The 26,510-nt window shown below is 53.6% G+C and overlaps 1 protein-coding gene across 4 annotated transcripts in view; it reads left to right on the top strand.

The window, feature by feature from the left end:
* TMCC2 (transmembrane and coiled-coil domain family 2) overlaps positions 1 to 26,510 on the top strand; it is a 39,562-nt gene that overhangs the window by 268 nt on the left and 12,784 nt on the right. The window contains exons 2-3 of one of the 4 annotated variants that reach the window (XM_028120227.2): positions 88 to 390; positions 12,668 to 13,195. In XM_028120227.2, coding sequence (XP_027976028.1) covers positions 184 to 390; positions 12,668 to 13,195 — 735 coding nt within the window. In that variant the 5' untranslated portion in view covers positions 88 to 183. Of the gene's footprint in view, positions 1 to 87; positions 391 to 1,006; positions 1,432 to 5,831; positions 5,907 to 12,667; positions 13,196 to 24,923; positions 24,933 to 25,063; positions 25,114 to 26,510 lie in introns of those variants that run through there. The other 3 variants (XM_028120228.2, XM_028120229.2, XM_028120231.1) reach the window with 3 other exon arrangements.

Below are 26,510 nucleotides of genomic sequence, written 5' to 3'. Positions count from 1 at the left end.
CCCTCACCCTCCTTTAAAAAAGATTTATTTTTTAATTCAAGAAATTGTGACCCGCCGACTCCCCCCTCCTCCTCGTTATTAATTTAGACCCCGGGCCTCGTTTTCTGAGTGTAAGAGGGGGTGCGGTCTCCCCCAAGACGGCGCGCTGGAAGGACAGATTCCCCTTGCCGACCCACATACACCATGAAGAGGTGCAAATCGGACGAGCTGCAGCAACAGCAGGGCGAGGAGGATGGAGCTGGGCTGGAAGATGTCGCTGGCCACCTGCCGGGCGCGGACCTCCGGCCTGGGGAGGCCACGGGTGCTAACTCGGCAGCCGGGCCAACTTCAGATGCGGGCGCTGCCGCGGCGCCCAACCCGGGGCCCCGAAGCAAGCCTCCTGATTTAAAGGTGAGCGCAGACCATCCCCTGGCAAGTCCGGCCGGCGACTTAGCTTTCCCCGCTCCACGCAGAAAAGTGCTTTCACGGATTGAAAGTGATGGGGAAGCCAGGCAAAGGTCAGAGAGGATGTTCGGCCTTAGAACCCTGGGCTGGACGTCAGGTACCATTTGTGCCTCCGTCTTTCAGCTCCATTTCAGGCCTCTGTGTTTGTTCCTCATTATTCAGCAGACCGTTCTAGTGACTCACCCACCCGAGATTGTTTGAATAATGTGTGTGAAGTGCTGTTCGCAGACAAAGGGCTGGAGAAATCCAAGATGCTAACTAAAAACTTGACATCACTTTCCCTCCTGTAAGATGGCAGGGGAAGAGAATTGCCGCGTGGGAGGCCAAGCAGAGGACCATTCATTTCCTTTGCTGAATTAATTTCCTCCTTTTGGGATCTTCCTGGCTGAAGCTCAGTTTGTCCATCTGTGAAAGGGGAGTGTGGAGTTCTTGCCGTTAGGTGGAGCCAGAGGTTAAGCTAGTGCTTGGAGATCCCTGCCTGCCTGCTGAACCAACCCCCAGGGTGGAGAACTGACAGGTGGCCAAGCGGTGCTTGGGCTGGTTTGGGGCACACATGCTGAGCCGGCAGTTAGAACCAGAATCCGAAAGAGCCTGTCACATGCAGCTGGGAGTCCTTTATTTTCTGGCCTGCGGTTGCCGAGACAATTATCGAGCTATGTTGAATATGTCTCTATATTAATTAAAACATAATGCACCTTTGCTGGAGCTGCCCCGGAGACTGCAGGCTCAGGATTTGCAAGCCGGCTCACCACGGGGCTGAGCAAGATGTCAGCCCGAGGAAGGAACTTAGATGCCTTGGAGACTGATGCCTCCGGGGAGATATTCTCCAGAGGGGGTGCAAGGTCTGGGCTAGGGGAGCCAAAGGACTCCATTATGTTAAATAGAGCCTGTATCCTATGGCAGCAACCACTAAGGAGCTTACCAGAATAAGCCAATGACATTCCTCGTTTGGCCTGAGCAGCTCAGAGTCAGGAAGTCAGAGCGCAGGTGAGTGTGCTCTGTGTTACCTGTCTTGTGTGCCTTGGGGAGGGGTAGGAAGGGACACAGCTAGCTCCTTGTGTGTACTTCAGAAAAACTGTGGTATTTACGTGAGTGTGACCTCTGGGGCTGTGGCTGCCCTTTCCGGAGTTTGGGGGCAAGCCTTATGTCTAACGCTGAGCTCCACTGGAGAGGCCCTGCGCAGGAGGCTTGTGCTTTTAGTCAGGCCCAAGGAGTCCTTGGTGCCTGTCCCAGCTGTCAGCTCTGAGCCCACCCTGTGTGGTCAAGAGGTGCGGTTCCTATTTTCAGTGAGATGATGAACGGACATGGGTGCCCTTAATGTGGATGTGGGAAGGAGGGGAACCTTCTGCTGCACACTTGAGCCTCATCCCGGGCCCGTCCAAGATGAGTCTGGCCAGCAAACCCCGATTCCATGGCCAGATGGGTCCCTTGCCCTGAGTTGATGAGAAGCTGCCTTGGGAACTCCCCCACTCTCCAGCTCAGGCCAGCCGTGGAGACTGCCAGCTCTATTCATTCCCCTCGGTTGCCTACACGAGCGAAGGTGGGCTGCTGCTGGTGTGGGGGCTGTGGTGTCTTTGTCTCTGTAGATAATGCTGCCTTAGGGAGCTCGTTCATCTCCACCCTCCTATATCGTCTCTCTCTCTCTTCTTCATCCTTTTTTTTTTTTTTTGGCGACACCCTCACTGTGGTTAGGGCAGACTCAGCAGCAGCTCCGCACCTGATATTAACTGCTGAACTTCCCTGAAGCAGAATTGAGATTCGATGTGGGAACGGGAGCCTCATCCCGCCCCCCGCAACACATATCCCTGAGGTAGATCACAGCCGTGTGGACCCAGGCTGGCAACAAGGAGGAAAAAACATAGCTGCTATCTGCTCAGTGGGAGCGTGGGGAGACAAGCAGCGCCTTTTCGTGTTTATCTCTGTCTGCTTTATCAAAACATGTTTACAAGGTACGGACTTTGGAAACCAGATAGGAACTTGGGGGCCATCGGAATTTGATTTGCTGGGTGATTGCAGGCAAATCACTCAACTTTTCTGAGCCTTTTTCTGGGAAAAAGGAATAGGAATATTGAAGTGTGTCCAAACTTGGTTTACAGGGCCAGAAAAGTTGTTTACCAGTGGTGGCACGGTTTTCCAATGATGGAAAAATTCCGTGCCTGGCTCTAGCACTGGGTAGAAGCAGGCTTGTTTCTTCCGGTGGTACCGGAAAGGGGCAAGTTTCATTTTTTTGTAACTCCCCCCCCCCCCGACACCTGTGTTTGGCCTAGGAACATCAGCAGCTCTGGTTTTGTTTTCATTTTAAACTTGGAAGATAAGGACTCTGGGTCCCCTGGTCCCGCTTCTGTTTTCTTGTGACAACTCCAGGCATTGTGATAGATTAAGTGCATTGGAGGAAATCTTCCTGAGAAAGGGGCAAAAAAATAAGAAGATTTGTCTGAACTACCTCCAGTGGCAATTGGGGCAGGGGGATTTTAGTGTTTGCCAAAGAGATCTGAATGCCCGAACTGGTGGTCGCCACTGGTTTCAGGGGCTCCTTTGGCCTCTCTCCACGGTCCTTCAGTGTTGTGGAGTGTATTACTCTGCACTGTAAATTTCTGGGTCTGGGATCCGGGATTATGGGGTGGGAGGGCCAGTGAAAAGAAGGAAAAATAGTTACACAGCAATCTTAAAGGAGCAATTATATAACTGTTACTGAAAAATCACCTGAAAAGGGACATTGCCTCACAGGAGGCTCATGTGGGTACTTGGGGGCCTTCTTCGCTGCTCCACACACTTGATGCGACACCGCCTGCAACAGGAACCCACAGTCCAGAGTCCCATTGCCCAGCCCCGTGTGGCCTGGAAGTCCTATTTAACCACCTCGGTTCATGTCTTGGTTCATTTGTGCTCATCATGTGCTGCTACCACATTCCCTGCTAGTTGGGGGGACAGGCCAGGATAGCTGGTAATGGAGAGAGTTTACGGACCCAGAGTACACTGGAATTCTCTAGGAAGAAAACCCAGCTCCAGTAAGAATGGGGGTAGGGAGGAGCTCAGGGGTAACTACAGAGAGGGACACGGAACGCACATTCCTGTTAACAACATAGCATGTGGTAGCTGTTGCTGAGGCCTGGGATGAGTGGCTAAGCATTAAGAGTCAGCTGGTTCTGTCCCTGAGTTCTAGAAGCCTCAAGGCAAGGAGGAAATCACCAGCCTCAGCACCTCTCCCACCCCTTCTGCAGCCAGAAGAATCGAGCCCTTCCTGAAAGGAAGACTCTGGGTGTGCCGGCCAGAGGCCTTCCCCTGATGTTCTTTTCCCCTCACAAAAGCCCCTATGAATAATTTCCCCAGGGATTTCTGGGCACTATTCATATTTCTCCCAGGAGAAAAAAGGGGGTACCCTGAGGTCCATTACTACAGTCCTGGTTCGAACTGCTTTTGACTCAAGACTCATGTGGGTTCCAGCTTATGTTCTCTCATTCACACCATGCCCTGGCCTCCCTGCCTGATCACAGTGAAGATGAGAAAAGGCAAGGAGAAGCCAAATAGCTGGGGGGAAGTCCCAGCCGGAGACTGTGTGGGAGACCACCTTTCCTGGTGAGCACGGGCGTGGGAGCCCCCCGCGAATGGCCCGTGTTCCTTCAGCACTCCTGTAGAGAGTCCATGGGGAAGGGGTCAGGAGTCGACAGATACTGAACAACTGCAGTGGGAAAGGCACGGTTCTAAGCTGTGACGTAGGACATGTATGGAAAAGGGTCTGAAAACGTATGTACAGTTTACAACAGCAAAACAGACACCCCATCTACCTGCCGCCCAAGTCAAGAAAGAGAACATTGACATTCCCGAAAGCCCTGCTTGTTTTTCTGTTTGACTTTTTTTTTTTTTAAGTAGGCTCTACACCCAACGTGGGACTTGAACTCATGACCCCAAAATCAAGAGTCGTGTGCTTCACCGACTGAGCCAGCCAGGCACCCCTTATTTGTTTTTGTTGTTTTGTTTGTTTGTTTGTTTGTTTAAGACCATGGCTCTTGATCAAGTTGATGGGTTTCAGCGTCTCCACTCGTTCAGTGGAGGAGAAGACAAGCTCCTTCATGGGAACGTGGGTGGGGTGAAGGAGTGTGTGTGCTCTGGGACTCCAGTGGAGGGTTCTGGTGGTAGAGCGGACCCTCTGTGGCCTTCTCCTAGTTCTGCTTTAGAGGTGATATGTTCAGGCTTGACGAGAGGCTAGAATAGATTTCCTCAGGGAAGTAGGATTGCTGTAGACCTCGGATCAGGGGAAGGGGAAATTCGTTCTTTGGCAGCAGGTGGTACCTTGGCCTTCCAGGTAAGCTCCCGCTCAAACAGGACGCAATACTTGCAAGAAAATCATCCATCAGAGGACACATAGGTTTAAGGGTGCTTTGAGCAACATTCGATGGAGTCGATCAGAAGAGATGGGCTGAGAGCAAGATGCTTTTTTAAAAGCTTTTATTTATTTATTTGAGAGAGAGAGAGAGAGCATGTGTGGATGGAGGAGCAGAGGGAGAGGGACCAGCAGACTCTGCTGAGCAGGGAGCTTGACATGGGGCTCGATCCCACAACCCTGAGATCATGACCTGAGCTGAAATTAAGATTCGGACGCTCAACCACCTGAGCCAGCCAAGCGCCCCTAGAGCAGGGTATTAGAGAGAGAATAGGATGTTAATGGCCAAATAAGAGGGGCCTTCTAAATGGGGGCAGTAGGATAGCAAGTGCCAGGGGCTTTGTGGGTCCCGGGTCCTTCTTGACTAGAACGCGGTTGTTGTCCCAGCCCTGTAAATAGTCAGGGATAGCTGAGGGGCAGCAGGAATGTCGAGGTTGCCTGGTGTTTACCCCACCTGCACCTAATGTGCGGAGGGCAGGGGATCCTGAGGCCCAAGGCTGCTCCACTCCCACCCCCTCTTGCCTTTGGTAATTTTCGGAGCGGCCCTGTTTGTGGGCTCCAGAGGAATTGGTGACCGATGGGAAAGCACGTGGCAAAGGCAGCTCTCTGTTCCCCTGCCACATCTCGGGTTCTAGATGAATTCGCAGCTGCCCTCTTGTTTCTAGTGCGAACTGTCTTGCAGGCTCAGTATTTACAGAATGTGCTTCTGTTTGTGTATCTAACCATCCTTAGCAGCCAATCCCATGAACAGCACTGTCTCCTTCTCCCTCAAAAAGGAATTGAAACATCAGTTGAGACCTGAATTTTGGGTATAAGTTAATAAAAAAAAAAGTGAGTGTCAGGAGCTGGGGGAAAAAAAGCTCACAAGGCTTCTTAGTGGTAGTTTTGGAGGCCAACTCAAAATTCCTCTGTGTTTTCATCTCTCCTCTAAGAAATGGCCTCTCCCTTTGAAATCCTCACAGACCAGGAGGGTACGTTCTTAGAAGGAGGCCAGGACTGGACAGTGTGCACCTTTATCAGCCAAACACTTAAACCTCTCTCCATGTTAAGAAGTTAGAACAAAGCGGTTGAAGGACGGCAGGTATGTTTTGTGGTTGTGTGAGAAAAGCAGTATTTGACTTTGCAAATCAAGTGGCTAACGGCTTCCTTATTCCAGCCAAGTTAACTGAGTCATGTCCACCCTGGAAAACAAAGCTGGCTTGTGAGCCCACGAGCCCTGACCCAAGCTGTGTGTGAAGTCGGTAAACGCACTCAGGGTTCTGGGTCTCTGTTCATCTCCTTCCAAGCCAGCTCAGTCTTGGCGCTTACTGGGATGACATAGACTCAGATAAGGCTTTGAACTGTAGCAGGAGGGGTGTGGGTTAGACACAAGAGAAAGCTGCCTGACTGAGCATTTTATGTCTTTGGAAAAGGTCGTTGTCTAAGGATTAAATCCTTTTTCAGAGGGTTTTGTAGGCTTGGATGGTTTCTGGTCAGAAAATAAATAATGAGGCAGCAATCGCCGGGTAATATTAGGGACACAAAGATATAGATGGTGTAACTCCTGCCCTCCGTTCACTCATAGTCTCATTGAGGATTCTGTCCATAAGCCAGTGAAAAGTTGGATAACAATTTGAGAGAGCACTAGGAACATGTCACAACGCACATGATTAATTGCAAGGTGAGTGGTGCAGATAATGAGCTCTCTGGAGCTCAGAGCAGGGCCGTGAGACCTGGTCGGGAATGGCTTCACAGAGGGGGCAGGCAGGGAAGGGTGGGGAGGACCACAGGAGGTACACAGGTAACTTTTTAAATCTTCTGTGCTGGTATATGTTGAGTCAGTTCTGCCTAGAGACCCAGGGGCTGTGGCCACCTTCCCAGACTTGCACTGGCACCAGGCAGAATTCTCTAAGCGATAAAGGAAGGAGGAATTAAAATAAAATTGAGAGTGGGGAAGTCATTTTTGCCCCTGGGTTGAGATCTGTTTTTCTAAGTGTCAGCTGTGATACTGGGGAAGAAAAAAATGATTCGAAAAATCTTTCATCACTGTTTCTAACAGAAACCCCAGACAGGCCTGAACACTGGCAGCTCCTCACTCTTCTCCCACATCATCTTCGTGGGTGCCAGACCTGGAGTCAGGGTGCCTCTCCCGCTCCAGCCCCAGGCTTCCCACCCAAAGCTTCTTAAGGGCAATTGGAGACTTCCGCAATCCACTTTGTATCCTGAGAGTAGGACTCTGTGGGTTTTGACAGCGATTAGCTCTCTAATGCTGGCCCTGTTTCCATAGAGACCCTATAAATAGAGGAACGTTGGCGACCTAGGCTTGCTAAGGCTCATGGTGACCCAGTCACCCCACTGAACCCTCACAGCCGACGCTGTGGTGGGGCAGAGGGAGTTCCGAACCCAGGTGGGAGGAAGGGACGTGTGGTGAGCTGTCAGGTTGGGGTAAATAGCTATAGGTTAGCGTGACTTGTTAAGAGCCTCACAGCTTTTCTGGGAGTTAAGAACACAGGGACCTGTAGGAATCAGAAGCCGCTTTTGGCTATTTTTAACCAGATGGTGCCAAAGACACTGTACCCCAAAGCATTTCACTTCTGGCCTCATGCAGCTGTGTTGGCAGATTTTGGAGCACACTTCCCCTTTGGGGGACCCACACGCAGGGAGGAAAACGGATGAAGCCTAAATGTTTATAGAGACCACAGCCTTCTCAGGAAGGATCTTTCAGAAATCATCCAAGTCACCCTTTCTTCCTGAGAGGATGATGGCACCCCAAGGACAGGGGGTCCTCTCTGCCCTGAAAAATAGTTCCAGGGGAGGGGACAGCAAATGCCCTGGCCTTCCCCTCCCCGGGCTTCGGCACCTGCCCTGGGAAGCCGTCCTTTCTGGCTAAGTCCTGGCTTCCGGGCAGCTCCGGGACAGTTTTCCCGCATTCTATTACATCGGAAGAGCTCTTGTTTATGTCTCACCCCTAACTTTGAAACATCTCAGCTCTCTTCTAATACATGGCTTCGTTTGGCCACCAAAATGGTTTCTGGCAGCTGGGGAAAAGCAAAAGTCAGTGTGGAAAAGCAAGTGACATTTAGTAGCTGGAACCTGTTAGTCAGAGCAGGTGGTGCTTTCTGCTGCGTTGGTGGCCAAGTTCCCTGAAGCTAGTCACCATGGTTTTCCTCATTTCCAAAACTTGTGGCTGGTTATGTGTACGGGCTGAGTTGTTGGTGTTGTGTTTTTTTTTTTTTTTTGGAACACTTACTTACCATGTTATGTCAAAACTCCTCAACTGTCTCCTCTCTGACACCTACCTGCAGAAGCACCCCAGCTCCTGTGTCACCCAGCTTTCTGGCCTTGCACTTTGTGAGGGAAAACCCCTTCATTTGGAGCAACACCCCCGTCCCATTATTTTTTTACTTCTTTTTTGTTCTTTCCCCTCCTGCCTACTGCAGACTTTAGCAGGCTCCTCGGTGCTGCTGGGGCAAAGGTCCTGTGGTCATCCAGCCGCTATCCGTAGCTTTCCTTCACCCGCAGAACAGATGGGGAAGGCGTGAACTGAAGGCCGACAGTGGTTAAAGCCCTTACCTGCATCCTACAATGTAGCATGGGCAGATCAACCACCACAGTTGGTGGGGGGGGGGCCCCATCTCCCCCTGGCCCAGGTGTTTTGGGTTTGTTTTAAACCTGCCCGTGAGACTGTTCTGGGATGTCTGTAAATACTACGTCTGCTTTAGTCTTGGAATCAGTGTGTGAGCCAGTGAAGGTAAATTAGACCGGAGGTCGGAGCCTTGTCTGTGTAACTTGGATGAGCCACTGCACTGTGCTGAACCTCAGTTTTTTTATCTGCAAAACGGAGACGCTGATACTAGTCCCGCTCTCCCTCCTGAGATGAAGCTCTAGCATCAGGTTAGAATGACCGCGTCAATTGGAAAGCGCTTTTAAAAATGCTGTATGGTTTTAAAGTAAACTGACCAAGGATTTTAGGATTCGAGGCAACAGGACAGACGGTGGCTGCTGGCCACCACACCTCTGCCCATTTCCCGGGGCCCAGGGGGGAGGAAATGGCTCCGAGCTCTGGGGAACTCTGGTGAAGTCTTTTGAGGGGAACCGAGCAGATCTAGAAGATGGGCCTCGGAGTTGGAGAAGCTAGGTCAGAAGTGGTCGGGAGAGGACAAAGAGACCTGGAATGGAATACTAGAAGGACGATGTGTAATATGTAATGTGACTGTTTGGCAGGAGCAGCTGGGCCAATGCCAGAGCCAGCTGGCCCCATCCGTGATGCCTGGAGGGAGGGCTGGTATCAGCTTGGGCCTGAGGAGGAAGGCATGTCCTGGCCATCTCTGGTCTGGAGGCCACAGGATCTGGTCATTTCCAGGTTGATGGCAGAGTGCGCTCCCCAGTTCGTCTGCCGTGCACATGTTGGCTCTGCCCGGAGCAGATGCAGGTGGGCCTCCTGGCCCTGCCTCAGGCTGGCCCTGCGGGGAGGGTTCCTCCCACGGGGGAGCCTGGCGCAGCGCAACCTGACGGCGCCAGGGCTACTCTGGAATTAAATTCTTGAGAAGGAATGGTGGTAGCCTTCATCTCCTCATTGAAACGTAGAAGTGTTTCTACTGTTGCTTTTATTAGTGTCTGGGAAAATCGAGTAAGATAACGTGAGAAGGAAAAACACCTTGAAAACTGTAAACCGTGAGTCCATGGTGAGTTGTGCTGAGGTGACATATCTGGTCTGTAAAATGGGTGATGGAAGGGCCCTGCCTACTTTGAGGATGGTGGTGGGGAGACTCAAATGAGGCCAAAAATGGAAATCCTAAACTTTTACACAAATCCACGGTAGTGTAGTTACTGACATCCAGATGTCGGCACAGCTGCTCCACAAACAGCCCAGAGGTGTAAAGACACAGAAGGAGCTGGGTCAGCTCATTCAGATCTAAACGTGGGGTTTTTTTCTTGGTTTCTGCATGGTCTAAGGTTTTCTTTTTTTTTTTAAAGATTTTGTTTATTTATTTGAGAGAGAGAGAAAGAAGGAGATCATGAGCGGGGGTGGAGGGGAAGGATAGAGGGAGAAGCAGACTCCGCACTGAGCAGGGAGCCCGATGTGGGAATTGATCCCAGGACCCCGAGATCATGACCTGAGCTGAAGGCAGACGCTTAACCAATGGAGCCACCCAGGCGGTCTAAGGTTTTCTGCTCTGTGAGCTTGTTTCTAGAAAAAAAGAAAATTCAGTCCATGTAACTCTTTTAACTTTTTTTTAAGACTTTATTTACTTATTTGAAAGAGAGCAGACAGAGCACGAGTAGGGGGGTGTGGCAGAGGGAGAGGGAGAAGCAGACTCCCCACTGAGCAGGGAGCCTGATGCAGATCCCAAGGCCCTTAGATCATGACCTAGCTGAAGGCAGATGTTTCACTGACTGAACCACCCAGGCATCCCATCTCTTTGAACTGTTTTTTTTTTTTAATTAGTTTTTTAAGGTACTTTCTTTTCCTTATGATATTCCTTTTTTTTTAAAGATTTTAAAATTTTATTTATTTAACAGAGAGAGAGAGAGCACAAGCAGGGGGAGTGGCCAAGGGAGAAGGAGAAGCAGACTCCCCGCTGAGCAGGGACCCCCCCCCACCCCCAATGTGGGACTTGATCCCAGGACCCCGGGATCATGACCCGAGCTGGAGGCAGATGCTCAACCAACTGTGCCACCCAGGTGCCTCTTGAACTGTTTTTCAAAAATGAGTTTGTCTCGGGGCGCCTGGGTGGCTCAGTTGGTTGAGCGACTGCCTTCGGCTCAGGTCATGATCCTGCAGTCCCAGGATCGAGTCCCACGTCGGGCTCTCTGCTCAGCGGGGAGTCTGCTTCTCCCTCTGACCCTCTTCCCTCTCATGCTCTCTATCTCTCATTCTCTCTCTCTCAAATAAATAAATAAAATCTTTAAAAAAAAAAATGAGTTTGTCTCATGAGATTATGGGTTGTTCCTCACAAAGACCTGCTGTGGCTCCGTGAGCCCCACATGGCCGGGTTCTGAGGTTCCCTCTTAGGAGTTACACAGTGTGGTTCTCACCAGCTCCTGCACATCCTCGTCCCCCACTCTGGCTCCGAAGCTCTCTGCCTGGGGCTCGGTCTGGCCAAATCAGTCAACCCCCGGACAGATGCTGTCTGGAATTAGACCACACGCTGTCTCGCCCTGGCCTGAGCCGTCCTGCCTGTAGGAGCAGCAGAGCTGCGGGGGAAGGCTGGGGCCAGGGCAGCGCCGGGCTCTGCAGCCTAAGTGGTTGGTTCCAATCTGAGGGGCAAGACACTCATTTAGAAACCACATTCTAAAGAAGCGGTCACATTACTGACTGCACTACAAGGCATGCCCACAGAAGTAAAGTTTATTATTTATTTTTTATGTTTACCAGTTTATTATAAAAGGTATTACAAAGGCTACAGATGACTAGCCAGATGGAGAGGTACCTGGGACGAAGTGTGGAAGGGTCCTGAGGGCAGAAGCTTCTATTCTGATGGAACGAGGGTGCACCACCCTCCGGCATGTGGATGTGTTCACCAACCTGGAAGTTCCAGTAAAGGTTATTTTATTGCTAACTATATCAGAAATGAGACTCAGTCAGCAGAGCCTGTGGCTCTTGATCTCAGGGTTGTGAGTTCGAGTCCCATGTTGGGTGTAGAGATTACTCGAAAATAATTGAATTTTTTTTAAAAAAAGGAATCAGATTGGCTACAAATAACAGAAAGTCGTACTGGAGTTCTGTAGACAAAAATCAGTTTATTTATTTCATGCAGCCAGAATTCCAAGATAGGCATTCACAACTGTGCTGGTGGCACCATGGGGCCATCACATTCCCAAGCCTGTGTCTTGCGGCTCTTGTGTGTGTGTGCAGCCCTTCATCATCATGCCAGTCATCTTGTGTCTGCAGGATGGCTGCTGCAGGTCCAGACATTACATCTACATTCCAGACGGGAAGAAGTAGGAAGGGCGAGGATCTTTTATCAGGAAAGCAAGTGTTGCTAGAAACTCTCACCTTGCTTTTCACTGGCTAAAGCTATCATGTGGCTACTCCTAGCTGCAAGGGAGTGTGATGAAGGAAGGATTTTCAGCAAGGTGCATGAAGGCCAGGCAGTTTGGCTGGTAAGAAAGGGGAATAGACGTGCAGTAGGCACTTAGCAGTGTACCGCAACAGTATGGCCCCGATTTTCTCAGAGAATGTTGCAACGAGGCATCTCTGGAAATGGCTGCCTGGTGGTCTGAAAGAGCCAGTGCAGCTTGAAGGAGAACCTAACTTAGAAGGAGGGAGGGACCAGAGGGTAGGGAGGGGGTGGGGAATCAATCCAGAGGGATACAACCCTGGGGGCCAAGTGCTACTGGTGGGTGCCACTGAGCCCCGGGCTAGCCACAGGATATCATGCCCAGTAACCCCGAACCATGTATTGGTTGGGAATGTCCTATGGGGGGTCGTGGGGGGTACATCTCTTTGGGACTAAAAGAGGAGTGGATCAGAGTTTACCACCTTCCTTGGCATGACAGGCCATTTGCAGGGATCTTCCAGATTCAGACAGTTGTAGTGGTTTCACTGGTCTCCCAAGAACAGACCCCCCCCCATAGGGGAGCCTGGGTGGCTCAGTCGTTAGGCGTCTGCCCTCGGCTGAGGTTGTGGTCCCAGAGTCCTGGGATCGAGCCCCACATCAGGCTCCCCGCTCAGCGGGAAGCCTGCTTCTCCCTCTCCCACTCCCCCTGCTTGTGTTCCCTCTCGCTGTGTCTCTCTCTGTCAAATAAATACAATCTTTAAAACAAACAGACAGACAGACACCCCCCCCAGCTCTGTCCTCACCAACTGGGTGTTCCAGAGCATTCCACTCACTAGCTTCTTCATCTCTCTCCCTTAAGAAAATCCAGCAGCTCTCAGAGGGCTCCATGTTTGGCCACGGCCTGAAGCACCTGTTCCACAGCCGGCGCCGGTCACGGGAGAGGGAGCATCAGCCGTCTCAGGATTCCCAGCAGCAGCAGGGCATGTCCGACCATGACTCCCCAGACGAGAAGGAGCGCTCCCCGGAGATGCACCGTGTCTCCTACGCCATGTCCCTGCACGACCTGCCCGCGCGGCCCACCGCCTTCAACCGCGTGCTGCAGCAGATCCGCTCCCGGCCATCGATCAAGCGGGGCGCCAGCCTGCACGGCAGCGGGGCCGGCGGGGGTGGCGGCGGCAGCCGGCGCACCAAGAGCAGCTCCCTGGAGCCCCAGCGCAGCAGCCCCCACCTGCTGCGCAAGGCCCCCCAGGACAGCAGTCTGGCCGCCATCCTGCACCAGCACCAGTGCCGCCCCCGCTCCTCCTCCACCACCGACACGGCCCTGCTGCTGGCCGACGGGGCCAATGTGTACCTCCTGGCCGAGGAGGCCGAGGGCGGCGGCGACAAGGTGAGGCGGGGCGCAAGGGGGCCTCGGTGGGGCGAGGAGGTCCTCAGAGGCCAGAGCCGGCGGCGGTGGCGGAGGGGCCGCCGGATACCCACCCCCCCGGGGGGTGTGGAGAGGGCCTGAGCTGAGGGCCCTGCCTGGCGGGTACCCAGACCCTGCTCCCCTCAGACCTCTCTGCCCTGTTCCAGGAGTCAGAGGTAGGACTGACCCAAAGCAAGAGATGATCCCTGAATGGCTCATTTCTGTTTCAGGGCTTTTCAAAATTTTAGTTTGCTCCGGCTGATGTGAATTCCAGCTTGTTTACCTTAAACATGCTATTGAGAAGCCCTTTGTGCAGTTGGTTAAAAGCCCAGACTAGCACCGACCCTGGCTCTGCCACATGCTGGTGCACCAGTCACTTAACCTCTGTGTACCTCAGTTTCACCAACTGAAGGTGAGAATAATAACAGTAGAGTTGTTTTAGGATCGAATGGGTTCATATTTATATAAATACTTGGCATGGAGCCTGGCACAGTATCATTTTTATTATTATTACCAACCAAAGAAGATAGGAGAGGAATCCATGAAGGGTTGTTTGGTAAGGAGAACATCTAGTTTGGCACTTCCTGAATTTCTGTCTTCATTCCTTTCTTCGCATGACAAGTACTTACTGAACACTTGTTATGGGCTGTAAGAGTGAACAAGATGAAGGTGCTGTGTTCACGCAGCTTACTGAGCAGAGGGGAGGCAGGTGGGTGGATGGGCAGAATAGGGTGATAAGGTTGTGATAGAGGCTATGGGGGGTTTTGGGGGCAGGGGAAGAGAGGGGAGTTGGCAAAGACCTTCTGGAGGAAGCCATTGAGTTGAATCTTGAAGGAGTATAATTTGGCCAGGGAAGAACGAGGGGAAGGGAGAGGGGGAGGGGAGGGGAGGGTGTAGCATGCACAGAAACCAGCTAGCTGGGGCAGGGGGCCCCGGGCTTCACTGTGGTCGGAGCATCCAGCTCTGCTGGAGGCTGGCAGGGATCACAAGGGCAGTGTGAAACTATCCATGGGTGTTGGGCAGCCAGCTGGGGGGAGGCGGTCCCTCTGGGTCTCCGTGTAGGACTGGAAGGATAGACTGGGAGTGGAGTGGAGGCAGGAGTGGAGTGGAGGCAGGAGTGGAGTCAAGGAAACTGTGTTTGGAGCTACCAGAGGAGACTAGGCTGCAGGGAGGCTGGAAAGGAGACAAATTCAGAAGGCATTTGGAAGTTGGAATCAATAGACCAGGAGACATGGGAGTGGGAGCAGGGACCTTCGGGAGCCATCCAGTTAAAGAGCACCAACTGGCAGTCAGTCGGGTTCCTGAGGGAGAGGTCTGGGGTTGGGCTAGCACTTTGGGAGTCAGCACTGAGCTGGAACTCATGGCATGCGTCGAGCGAGCGGGAGGCCAAGGACAGATCCGACGTATAAGGGACAGAGCAGCCAGACATGTAGGAGTCGTCCTGGAGAGAGGTGATGCTGAAGCAAAAGGTGGAAGGAGTTTGCAGGAGGAGGGAAGTACTCAACAGAGCGAAATGTAGCAGGAGTGACAGGTCACCTCGGAGTTCGGAAATGTACACGCAGTCGCAAGCAGTGGGGGTCATTGGTAACTAGCAAGAAACCTGTTTCAGTGGATTGAGGAGATGGTGGCATTGGGGACAGCATGTGTTGCTCATCTGGGAGAAAGGATGGCAGATACTGGATTGAGGCACTTTGGGTTTTGTTGGTTTTTTAAAGATGCAGGGGGAGAGTTGTGCATCACAGAGGGCCTCGCCAGCAAGGAAAAGGACTTCTGACGTTTTTCGCAAGTGAGATGGGAAGTCATTAGAAGGTTTTTGTACAGATATGGGACACCTTTTAAGAAGATCGCTGTAGGGGCGCCTGGGTGGCTCAGTTGGTTAAGTGTCTGTCTTCAGCTCAGGTCATGATCCCAGGGTCCTGGGATCGAGCCCCACATCGGGCTCCCTGCTCAGCGGGGAGTTTGCTTCTCCCTCTCCCTCTGGCGCTCCCCCTGCTTGTGCGCTCTCTCTCTGTCAAATAAATACGGATAATCTTTTAAAGAAGAAGAAGAAGAAGAAGATCTCTGTGGTTGTTGTGTGGAGAACAGGCTATGAGCCAGGGTGCGAACCTGGAGTCCAGCCAGGAAGCTAATGAAATCGCCCGGGCATGAGGTGGTGGTGGCTTGCAGCTGGGTGGGAGTGGTGGAGGTGGGGAGGAGGGGCTGGATCCTGGATTTGCTTCCGAGCTCGAGGTACCCCCATCTCTGACGGATGTGGAGCATGACAGGAAGGAAGCAGGCAAAGATAGCACACAGGTTTTTGGCCTGGCAGCTGGAAAGAAGAAATTGCCATTAATTGAGTTGGGGAAACAGGCAAATGGAACAGATATCTGGCAGGGGCCATGGGGGCCAGAAATCAGAGCAAGGTTTTGGACGGATTATGTTTGAGATGACTATTCAGCATCCACGTGGAAATGCCAAAGAAGCAGTCAGATATGTGAGTGGATTCTTGGGGAGAGATCCAGGCTGGAGGCATACGTTTGGGAATTGTCATTGTAGAGACAGGATTTAAAACGATGGCACTGGACCATTTGCAAGCGTCGTTTCGCTGTGGAGGGTGTGTTCCAAGAGTGAGATCTGCCTCTGTCAGCTGAAAGGCCTTGTGGAGTGGGGACCTGGAGGGGCCCAGCAGAATGAACCGAGTTATCAGCTTGTAGTGAGTGAGTGCTCTGCGTGCAACCGTAGCCCGGCCCACCTCTCTGTGCTGAGTCAGTGAAAACACTTTTTTTTTTTTTAATTTTTTTTTTTAAGATTTTATTTATTTATTTGACAGAGAGAGACATAGCAAGAGCAGGAACACAAGCAGGGGGAGTAGGAGAGGGAGAAGCAGGCTTCCCGCGGAGCAGGGAGCCCGATGTGGGACTCGATCCCAGGACCCTGGGACCATGACCTGAGCCGAAGGCAGACGCTTAACGACTGAGCCACCCAGGCGCCCAGTGAAAACACTTTAAAAATGAAATTAGAACGATCCTGTCAAGCGAGGGTCCCTGGGACCACAGCTGCTTTCTGAGGGGGGAATGTGAACCTTGTATTCTCCGGCTGCCTGAGCAGACGGAGTGGGTGGGCGGCGGGCGGTGGTTCGAAGCTGATGAAGGCTTGTTGATGTTTGGTGACTGGGCGTGCAGGGGGCTTGGGGCTTGGGGCTTGGGGGCAGGCGCATCCGCTGGGGAGCTTCTCCCCAGGCTTTTGCCCGTGGCTGGTGCTTGATCTTCACACTGCCCCCGACGTGGCCCGAGTTCTCCTCTTGCCATTGGGGGAAGACCAGGGCTGGACACTCTTAGGCGACCTGCTGGGAAGGACGGTTCCCTGGGTTCAGGGTGGTCACAGGGGAAAGGGTAGTTCCTGTGATTGTCTTCTATCAGTATTTAGAACTTTCAGCTTTCCCAAACTCTGCCGTATTATTGCCTGGTTAATAACATCCCCATGAAGCTGCCAGAGTGGGCCCTATCTCCGTTTTCCAGCTGAAGAGACAAGGCCTAGACGAATGAGGACACTGCTTCCCGAGGACACCCGGCCACTTCCTGGCAGAGAGGAGAACGGATCCCACATTCTAGGGGGTTCGTCGGGCCAAACAGACGTGAAGTCACTACAAGTAGTAGGGACCCTTTTATGCAGTATCCACAGGGCGCGGGTCTGCCTAGGCTCAAGAAGGTGACACTATGGCTTGGTTGCCTCCCCCCCCCCCCCCCCGTTACACAGCTTTCCTGCCCTGTAACTGTCCCGCCAGGCATAGGCGAGGCCCTGGGGAGCTCCTGAGGAGGAAAGGGGTCTTCTAGCCTCCAGGAAAGTCCGCCGTGTCAGCTGACTCCCCCAGACCCAGAGACCATTGGTCCGTGTGAGATGCTCTAGTGGTTCCTCCCCAGTCTCTGGGCATGAATAGAAGGTATTCTTCTCTCTAGTAAACACAGCTCCCCACATGCTCTCTGCAAGCTCCCTGGTGATTACGAGCATCTATTTTTAATTCATAAGCCTCCCCCACTACCCACACCCCTTGCCATTGTTTGGAACTCACCAGCTGGCTTTCGGACCAGAGCGGCCCTGGCGGGGGTTGAGTTCCTGGAACAGCCTGGAAGCAGCTCTAGCTCCTCAACTGTCATGGAGAGGCTCACCTAGCCCCCACCCAAAGAGAGCAGAGGGCCTGGTGCCCCGAGGACAGCAGGAGTGCAGCAGGGGGACAAGCCAGGGGCTCACAGTCCTGGGAAGCATCTCAGCCTTGGTGACATCATTGGGCTGTCATTGTTCCCTCCAGATCCAGTGAGCTGTTTTTGACATTGTGCCTTAAATGATTTCCCCTTAAAAGCAAAAACAGATGCCCATCTCTGTCCCCTATCTTGCTCTCTACCATTTGTGGAGCACTGAGCAGTGTAGCTTCTCCCTCTGCCTGATAGCTAGAAAGCGGAAAAAAATTGTCACCATTTGTTGGGGCACTGGGACACTGGCAGGTGCATAGAGAATGCTGGTGACATCTGGGTTCTCCATCTGTGTGTAGCGTGGCCTTAACCTCTGGGAATCCTGGGCCCCGGGGCTGCAGCAGGAACCACTGGGTGCAGGGGCCTTGGAGTTGGGCTGCCTGGTTTCCCGGCAGATGAGTTCATTCTCTCTCTCCTTCCCTCCCTCCCTGTCTCTGCCTCTTTTTGCTGAGCAGCAGTTCCTAGAAAATGTGTACTCTCAGAGAAACCTAGTAACTTTTCCTGTCCCACCTTCACTTCCTGCTCCCAGCCTTTCAGGGAGCGGATTAGCCCCTGCCGGGGTCAGAGGCTTATATCCCCCTTTCCTCATTTCTTCCACATCTGGCTTGGTCATTGCTTCCCTCTTGGCCTTGGTCAAAACTTTGCCCCAGCTGTCACCCCATGTCCCACACCCCTTCTGGGCTTCTGCAAGGGGCACCCAGCTGGAGGGTCTCGGGAGAGGGATCGTGCAGGAACGCTGGGTTGATGGCCAGCTCTGCCAGGCTGGCGCCTGACCTTCCCCTTCTGTGTGGTATGGTGGGTGCGCTCTGAGGACAAGGAGGGGTATGCGGTGGGAGCCTGGAGCTCACAGAGGGTGTCTGGATAGCCTTAGGAGACCAGTTTGGAGGTGCTCCGTGTGGCAGGACTTTTGCTGACAGGCTGGCCTGCTGCCCCTGCTGAACCAGAATAGTCAGGGTGGGGGAGGGCCAGGTGCACACAGTGAAGTGCAGAGGGTGGAGGAATCATGTCATGACTGGATACTTCCTGTGGCCTTGGGGAGGTCTTATCTCCAGGCTCCAGGTGGGGAAACCAGGGATGTTCAGCTCATCACCCAAACCAGAGCAGACTCTGGACACAGAGCAGACTCTTCCACCAGACTTATTCGACAACGAGATTTCTTCTCCGCCCTGGCATAAATAAGCACCCCTGTTTACACCTAGGGATGGCAAGTGAGGGGCCACCCTTAGCCCTAGGTACTTGCCGAGACGATTGATGTTGGCAGGTGCAAAGGAGCCCTGGTTTATTTATGCCTGAGAGCCTGCTGGGGCAGAGGTGGGTGGGGCTGCTCTGCTGAGAGAGGTTTTCAAACCATGGCCCCTCAGCAGCTGGGGGAGGCCAGACCGTTCTTCTGTGGGGCCTCCTCGTATGTCTGAGCTTGTAGGCCAGATAACATGGGAGGCCAAGGGGCCCCTGCTCTAGGGTCAACTGGCCTGTCCATACGAATACATCCACCTTCAGAGCCATGTGGCACTCTGCCGGCTCAGTTGTTCCTGTACACATTAGGGTCTGTGCCAGCCAGAGCTCACACCCAATTGCTGGAGGGATAGCCACCGTCTCTGTTCCCCGCTGCCACCCATCCCGTGCCCTCTTCCGTTCTCTTCTTCTCTGCATGGGAAGGCTCCTCAGGTGGAGGGAGAACCAGAGGCAGCCAGCCCGGTGGCCTCCAAAGAGACTCCTGAGGCTGTGCCCGTGCCGTCAGCTAGGCAGGATAGCTCTGTGATTTGCCATGAACCTTTGTTCCCTGTCTCAGTGATTCAAAGACCCTGTTTGCCAGGGTCCTTCGGGCCTCACACAGCAGTCTGTCTTGTGGTACCTGGCAAATCAAGGGGTTCTGCTTTTAGTCTGAGTTCCTCATGTTCGGGTGAAGCGCCTTGCCTTGTAGGGGTCCTGTCCGAGCAGGAGAGGGGCTAAAAGGTGAGGAGTCTGCCCCTTACCTAAAGCTCTGACCCCAGAGATCATGAGCTACAGCCTTCTCTTTTTGAATAGGATCATGGGCTCAGTTAGTTGTCCCAGGAGGCACCTGGCTTCTAGAATTAGCCTTTGTTCATCTTTTCCCCACTGACACCCATGACTTTCTTTCTAGATGGAAAGTTCCCATTGTTCTCCAGATTAGCCCTGGCTTCTGGAAGTACAGAGTTCCGGGGGTGGGTGGTGAAGTTAGATCATGTCCAAGTTACCTAATAAGACCCATTGTCTTGCATTTTCAACCCTCTTGTGTCTTAGCTCAGGTGAAAAACTTGTGGGAGACCCTGTGGCTCTCTGCGGCCCCTGGGGACTGAGTGGACTCCAGCCCAGACATGGGTCCCCAGCCTCTTCCCTTGGGATCCTCAGCCCCCTCAGGTGCACCCCAGTGGAAGGCGTGCCCTGGGGTGTGAGCCCCACGCCAGAGCCAGTAACAGTCAGCAGCAGTAGGAGCTCTCTCTTATCCAGTTCCAGACAGTGAGGAGCCAGCGCTGGTGATGTGGGCATGGGTCATGGGAGCTGGCAACAGGTCTCCCCAGCACCGTGCCCATTCCTCCCTGGATCCACCACATCCCTGAGATGCGAAACATGACCCTGGTCCCCTCTGGTGCCAGATGAGGCAATGGAAATATAGTATCGTTAACCTGATCCCCTCTTCTGCCTCTTCTTTCTTCTCACGGGCGGTGTGGGCTTTCTCTGTTTATACCCCGCAGAGCAGAGGGCTCTGAAACAGAAGCAGGGGTGAATACACACACCCTACTGCCTTCCTGCTAGGCTCCAGGAACCAAGGGCTCCCCTGCCCTACAGTGTGGGGGCTGGAGGCAATGAGCGACGTTTCTGGGAACAGTAGCCTTGTCCAGCCTTCCCGTCTCTCACTCTCACTCTCTCTCTCTCTCTGCCAGGCGCTGGGATGTCTGACTGTTCTTGCCCCCTGCCCCCCACATCCTCCAGAGGCTGACTCTCATGCTTCTGCTTCTTTTGTCCTCTTGGACCTTCACCCCAGTCTGGATTGGGGGCGTTCTCACGGCATCCTTTTCCATCTCTCCAGATAGCCCACTTCTAGGACCCCAGAGCTGGGCCAGTATCCAGGGCTAGTGAATAATTGAGCATTCTCAGCAGAAGCTCAGTCAGATCCAAAGCGATACCGTGACCTCCTTCGGGTGGCTGGAGAGACAAGGGCTCTGTAATCTTAACGTCATTATATAAAGTTTCTTCACTGCCGGAGCAGGCGGCTTCAGGCCCACATGTGATCTGGGCCCCGCGCCTGGGTCCCGACTTCTCAGGGGTGCAGGGGCATGGTGACAGGCCCCTAGGACTCGCCGCTCGCATCACTCTGAGCCCAGCTGGCTTCGGGCACACAGCAGAGCAACGTGTCGCACCTTGCAGAGTGCTGTCACACCCATTTCTCATTTAATCAGGGCAGCTCATGGGAAGTGAGGAGCCCTGGAGTCAGCAGGATGCCCCAAGAGTTCTGCATTTCAGTCCTGTGCTTTTCGAGAGGAATCATTCTGAATTCTTCTTGGCAGACAGAGTGGGGGTGGAGGGGGGAGTGCTCTGCTTTCCTAAAATCTGTCCAAAAAGGAGATGCTACATCTTCTCTGGGTCACTTTCTCCTGGACCTCTCCCCAGTGTCCTTACCACCCAGGAGATGGAGTGGCTTGTTCTACTCACCTGACACCCAATTTTGATTTTCCTAAAAGTGACCAAGGTCAGTGGTTCTCCCCACTGCCCAGCACCTGCTTCACGACCGTGCCTGTGGAGGGCTTCCTACAGGAGGGTCCTCAGCATCGGCCGGGCAAAGGGGCAGCAGGTGGGAGAGGTAGCCTCCTCCCTCCCTGGACGCAGCCGAAAGGTGGCCTGGTGTGTACATGCTCGTCGCCCCCCCCCCCCCAGCCTTCTCCGCTGTGGCCTTTGCTGCCTGGGGGCCAAGCCTCTCTACCTGCTCCTAGAAAACATGCCCACCTTGGTTGCTGTACTTCATCCTGAAGACTGTGAACCTTCCTCCCCTCCCGCCTTTCCCCGGGGGAAAAGCAGGGCTCTTTACGGTAACGTGAGTTTCTAAGAAAATGCACCTTCTGGCAGGGTCGACAAGTGAGTGTTAGGGGAGGGACTCGGAATGCTGACCCCTCGCTGAGCCGCATTTCTAAGAGGTGAGTGGTAGAGGGTACCTGGGTGGCTCAGTTGGTTAAGCGACTGCCTTCGGCTCAGGTCATGATCCTGGAGTCCCAGGATCGAGTCCCGCATCGGGCTCCCCGCTCGGCCGGAAGTCTGCTTCTCCCTCTGACCCTGCTCTCTCTCATGCTCCATCTCATTTTCTCAAATAAATAAGTAAAAAAAAGAAAATCTTTAAGAAAAAAAAAAAAGAGGTGAGTGGTAGAGAAGCAGCACCCTCCCACGGAGGGATCCTACCGGGGAGATTTTCACAGTGCACCTGGAGCCCGAGAGTTTGAAGGCCTCACCTTCTATTCTGAGCTCCTAAATTTAGCTGTCTTTAGCTCCTAAAGCCAATGGCTTCTCTGGTTTCCCATCCTTCAGAATATGTGCTTTGTGCTTTTTTTTTCCCCCTAAGAGAAAGAAGAGTAAGTAGAAGGATAAAAGGGGAGGGGGCTGAACCATAACAAGGGCAGAGGAAGAGACCAGAAAAATGTGATACTTAGAGTGTTGGAGAAAGAAGGGGCCTGGCTTGAGAATTCTGAGGAGAGTCTAAACTGAGGGGAGCACAGCAGTGGAGAGGCCGGGGCCCTGCTGGTTCAGTGCAGGAGCTGGGCTCCTGTCCAGTGTCCCCTCCCAGGATGGCGCCAACCCATCTGTCACCCCAGACTCAGGCTAGCTGGGAAAGTGGAGGATGTGCCACCGGAGACACCTGCCCCAGCCCAGCTGCCTGGGCCCGTGCGCTGGAGGAACAGGGACTACCCTGCCTTGGCCAATGTGGGGCTGCGTCTTGGCCAGCCAGAGGGCTCTCGGGCCGGCCAGGACTTTACCAGCAAGTACACGCAGTGGCGTGCACCCAGCAGCACCTTCTCTGCTCTGGGGCTCAGGGTCCTTTCCAAGCCCAGTGCTTGAGTGCCTACTGCAGCCCTTCCACATCTGCCTGCCCCTCTCCTCTTGGCTTCAGATGGCAGCTGCTTTTCTGCCTCTTTCTGTCCCAGGCCCCGTCTCCCAGGTACCGCGTGGGGCGACTGTGGTGTGTGCGAGGACATACACATGGGGTGAGGGAGCCTCAGCGCTGGTCATCTTGTTCAGTAAAACCTACGTGTCAGGCATGTTCCCATTTGATCTTCACTGCAGCCCGGGGAGTTCATGATCATATGTACCATTTTGCCGCCAGGAAAACTGAGGCTTAGCTACGGAGAGCCTCCAGTGCTGGGCTCATTAACCCTCTCCTCCCGCCTCCCGATGCCCCCGGTCTCATTCCTGAAGGCCTCTTCTCCCAGGCTGCTGCCGTGTGGGTCCTGCTGCTTTCTCCTGGACTGGTGAGGAAGCTAGCGAGTGGCAGGGGCAGGATTTAGGGCAGGCCTCGGGCTCCAGGCCCTGTGCTGTGCCACTGAAAGGCTTAGCCATCCCTCACAGAGCCCAGCCTCGGCGAGTCTTCCTGTGATGCAGTCTCCTTCCGCCAGGGCTTCCCAGGCTCCCCTGCTCTTCCCACATGCCTCCTCCCATTGCACTTGGGGACACTGAGCCTCACGGCCTGTGCGGACTTGACCGAGGTCCCAGAGCAAGTATGGAACTCAGACCCAAATCCAGGCCTCGCATCACCTCTCCTACCACCTCACGACGCCTCGGGCTCCCTGCTTCCCACCCCCAGGGCAGGGAATTCTGTGTCCTTGATAGGTCTGGGGACATTTCATATGTGTAAAGACAAGAACAGACTCTAGAGGAAAAGGGATCTCTCTCCCTCTGGCTTGCCTGGCAGACCTCCCCCTGATTCCTGTTTGTTCTTTTTCTCTTAGCAGACTGTTGGTTCACCCCTGCGCTCCACCCCCCTTTTTCCTGCTGTTCGGTTATTGTGCAGATGGGTGGGTTGTCCCCGGAGCCGAGGAGCTGAACCCTCCCTTGAGGGAGACACCGGAGGCCTGTGTACGGTGACTCTCCTCCGGGTCATCTTGGTGGTGCAGTGTGTTTTGCAGGAACCTCTTTCTGGTGCATCTGAGCCTTCACGATCCTGGGCAGCCCAGGGAATGAGACTCATGAGAGAGCCCCAGAGCTTAGCTTCCCCCAGCCCCCTCAGCTCTGGCCTTTTGGCACGGCCTTCTGCTCTGCTTGTAGGGAAAGTTACAGATCTTAGCTTGGTGGAGCCTAGAAAGGAGGGAGGCAGGGGAGAGATGGGTGGTTTTTGTTGTTTTTTGTTTTTTTGTTTTTTAATTGTTCCATTTATTCAACAAACATTTTTTGAAGCACTCCTAGTTATTATGCTGAATTTGACTTGACACATGATATACAAAAATAAGGCCTTTAAAATTATGGCTTTTTTGATTGGTTATGGATGTTTTCCAACCAAAATTTCTTAAACAGAACACTTCTGCAGGGGCATCTGGCTGGCTAGGTCGGTGGAGCGTGTGACTCTTGATCTCAGGGCTGTGAGTTTGAGCCCCACGTGGGGTGTGGAGATGATTTATAAATAAAATCTTAAAACAAAACACTTTTGCAGTGAGAAAGACTGGGGAAAAAAATCAGTAAGAGCTGCTCTGGATTTCGAAAAAGGTAGTCTTTTGATGATAATTTTGAAGTAGCCAAAATGTTATTATCTAGACTGCGTTAAGAATGAGTGCAAAAATATGCTTTAAAAAATTTTGGTCCCGCTACGCTTTGCCTTAGATATTATTACTTTATAGGACCGTCATTCGTCTTGGAAGGAGAGAGATGTCTTTGCTCGAGAAGACCCAGCTGTGTTGTGTGGCCATGCAGGACAGAGCTGTAGTAGATGCACTATGTTTGTTGCTGCTTGATGAGTCAGGTCATTCGGTCATTCTGCATATGCAGGGAGGGTCAGTCCTATGCTGGGCACCGTGAGGGGCCCGGATATATTTAAGATGTGATTCGTGCCTTCCTCGGGGAAGTAAGACCTAAGGCCTATTTACACATAACCATTATGCAAGAGGAGTGGTGCATAATGCTAAAGTAAAAATCGGGTATCATAGGAGGGAGATCGTTTTCAGATGTCGGGAACTGATGGAAGTGTTTCCTGACTGCTCCTGGCTGAGCTGGCCTCAGAAATTGGGACCTATGTGATGGGCTTTTGCTAGGTTCCTGTCGTCACAAACTCCAAGTCGTTGGCCACCATTAATGTTTGTAAGGTTTCACGAGCCCAGGGTGTGGGGACTCCTGCTCTTGGTGTTTTTGGCTGGTTGCCCTGGCCTTGGGCCCCAGAGATAGCCCTGGGCCTTCCTTATCTCTTTGCACCTTCTTGGGACCACCCTACCACGTGTGGACCCTCCGTATTTAAGCCCTGAGCCCCTTGCCTGGCTCAAGTAGGTGCAGGATCCGTGCCTTTGGTGAGTCTGCTTCCGAAGCCTCCCTGAGAGACCCAGCTGGGCCCTGAACCGGGCAGGCCGTCCTGTCTGCCTGCTCACAGCGTCCTCTCCTCAACTGTGGCCCTCTCGCCCCCTCTGCTGGCCACTCCTAGGATTTCCTGCTGGGAGAGTCGAGATGAAGTCCCAGGAGGTCGGGACTGCTGTGAGTTTGCCATCTGTGTTTGCTCTTGGGTGTTTTTGCCTGGGCCATGCTGGGGGTGGAGGGGTGGGGATGGGGTGGGGAGGAGAGCAGGGAATGGGGAGCAGAAGCCAGAGGAGAAGTAGTTGCAGTGGTGTCCAAGAAGAGTGGATTTGTGGAAGAAAATCTGAGAGCAGAGGAGTCCCGCAGATGAGGCTGGCTGAGTTCTGACTCCCCCAGGGACTTCTTGGATGGGGAGGGCGCCTTGGGAGTGACGGTGCCATAAGCCAGTGAGCAGAGCAGCAGGGAGAGGGGTAAGGGGCTCCAGGCTGAGCTTGCTGTGTTAGGATCTGACAAGAAGTCCCCTCCAGGCTCCAGCCTTTCTGGCTTTCGAGACCTCCATCCCGGAAGGCTGGCTAGGAGCCCTACTTCCATTAGAAGGTGAAAAAGGGGAGTCCATGGGACCGTGCCTCTGTGAGAAGGGCTTCTGATGGTGGGAGGCATGCGCGATGGGAGGGGATGAGCAGAGCACCTGTCTAGGTGGGTGCGTGGTGCAGGTACCTGTGTCCCCATGTACTGCCCCACCCCCACCGGGGCTGGAGTTGCTGCCTGTCACACCTGGGGGTTGTCATGCACACTGACCTCACTGTGGCAACAGCTGGACTTGCGGATGGGCAGAGCAGGGGGGCACCTCATCAGAGCTGGGTCTGCCCGCTCAGTGATCCTGCCTGTCTCCTCCCAGTTGGGAAGGAACAGCCTATGAGCCCAGGGGAGGGGAATCTCCCAGAGCAATCCGCCCCTAATCCCCAGGCTGGGCCTCAGGCTGGAGATGGCGGCTGCAGAGCCTGGGAGCTTGGGAACACCTGCTCGCAGACCCCGGCTTCCCTTGGCAAGCCCTGTGCTGCCCAGGGACTGTGACCCCGGGGGCCTGACCCAGCCCGGGGAAAGCTGGAGCCCCAGAGGTCCTGGCACCCCATCACCAGCACGGCTTCGGGAAGCGGTACCCACACAGGTGAGGCCCCTGGGGGGTGGGAGAAGAGAAGCTCACTGGGCAGGGTTGGGAGAAAGCCAGGCGCCTTGTGCTTACCCTCTGGTCTCTCAAGGTGTGGCCCCCTCTCTCCCTTAGAACTCTTTGTGGATAGGAGAAGGGAGGAGGGGGTGAACACCAGGCCTCGGCTGAGGAGTGTCGGGAGGGCCCCTGGGGTCGGGTGGGGGGTCTTGTGTGGGAGCATGGCTGAACCCTAGCACAGATGCCTCTAGAAACCGGTGGCCATGCGTCACTCCTCTCGCAGCCCGAGGAGCTGATGTGAAATCAGGTGGGAGGTGTGTGCCTGGTTTCGATCACTTCTGCCTACAAACATTGCCAGGGAGGGAGGGGCGTGAAGGTCCCATGAGCACTGACCCCAGGTGGACGGTGGGGG

The sequence above is a fragment of the Eumetopias jubatus genome, unplaced genomic scaffold (assembly GCF_037043125.1).
Source record: "Eumetopias jubatus isolate StellerSeaLion01/CBP00866 unplaced genomic scaffold, mEumJub1_p1.0 scaffold_12, whole genome shotgun sequence".
Lineage (NCBI taxonomy): Eukaryota > Metazoa > Chordata > Mammalia > Carnivora > Otariidae > Eumetopias > Eumetopias jubatus.
This window is presented reverse-complemented; position numbering and strand designations above follow the sequence as displayed.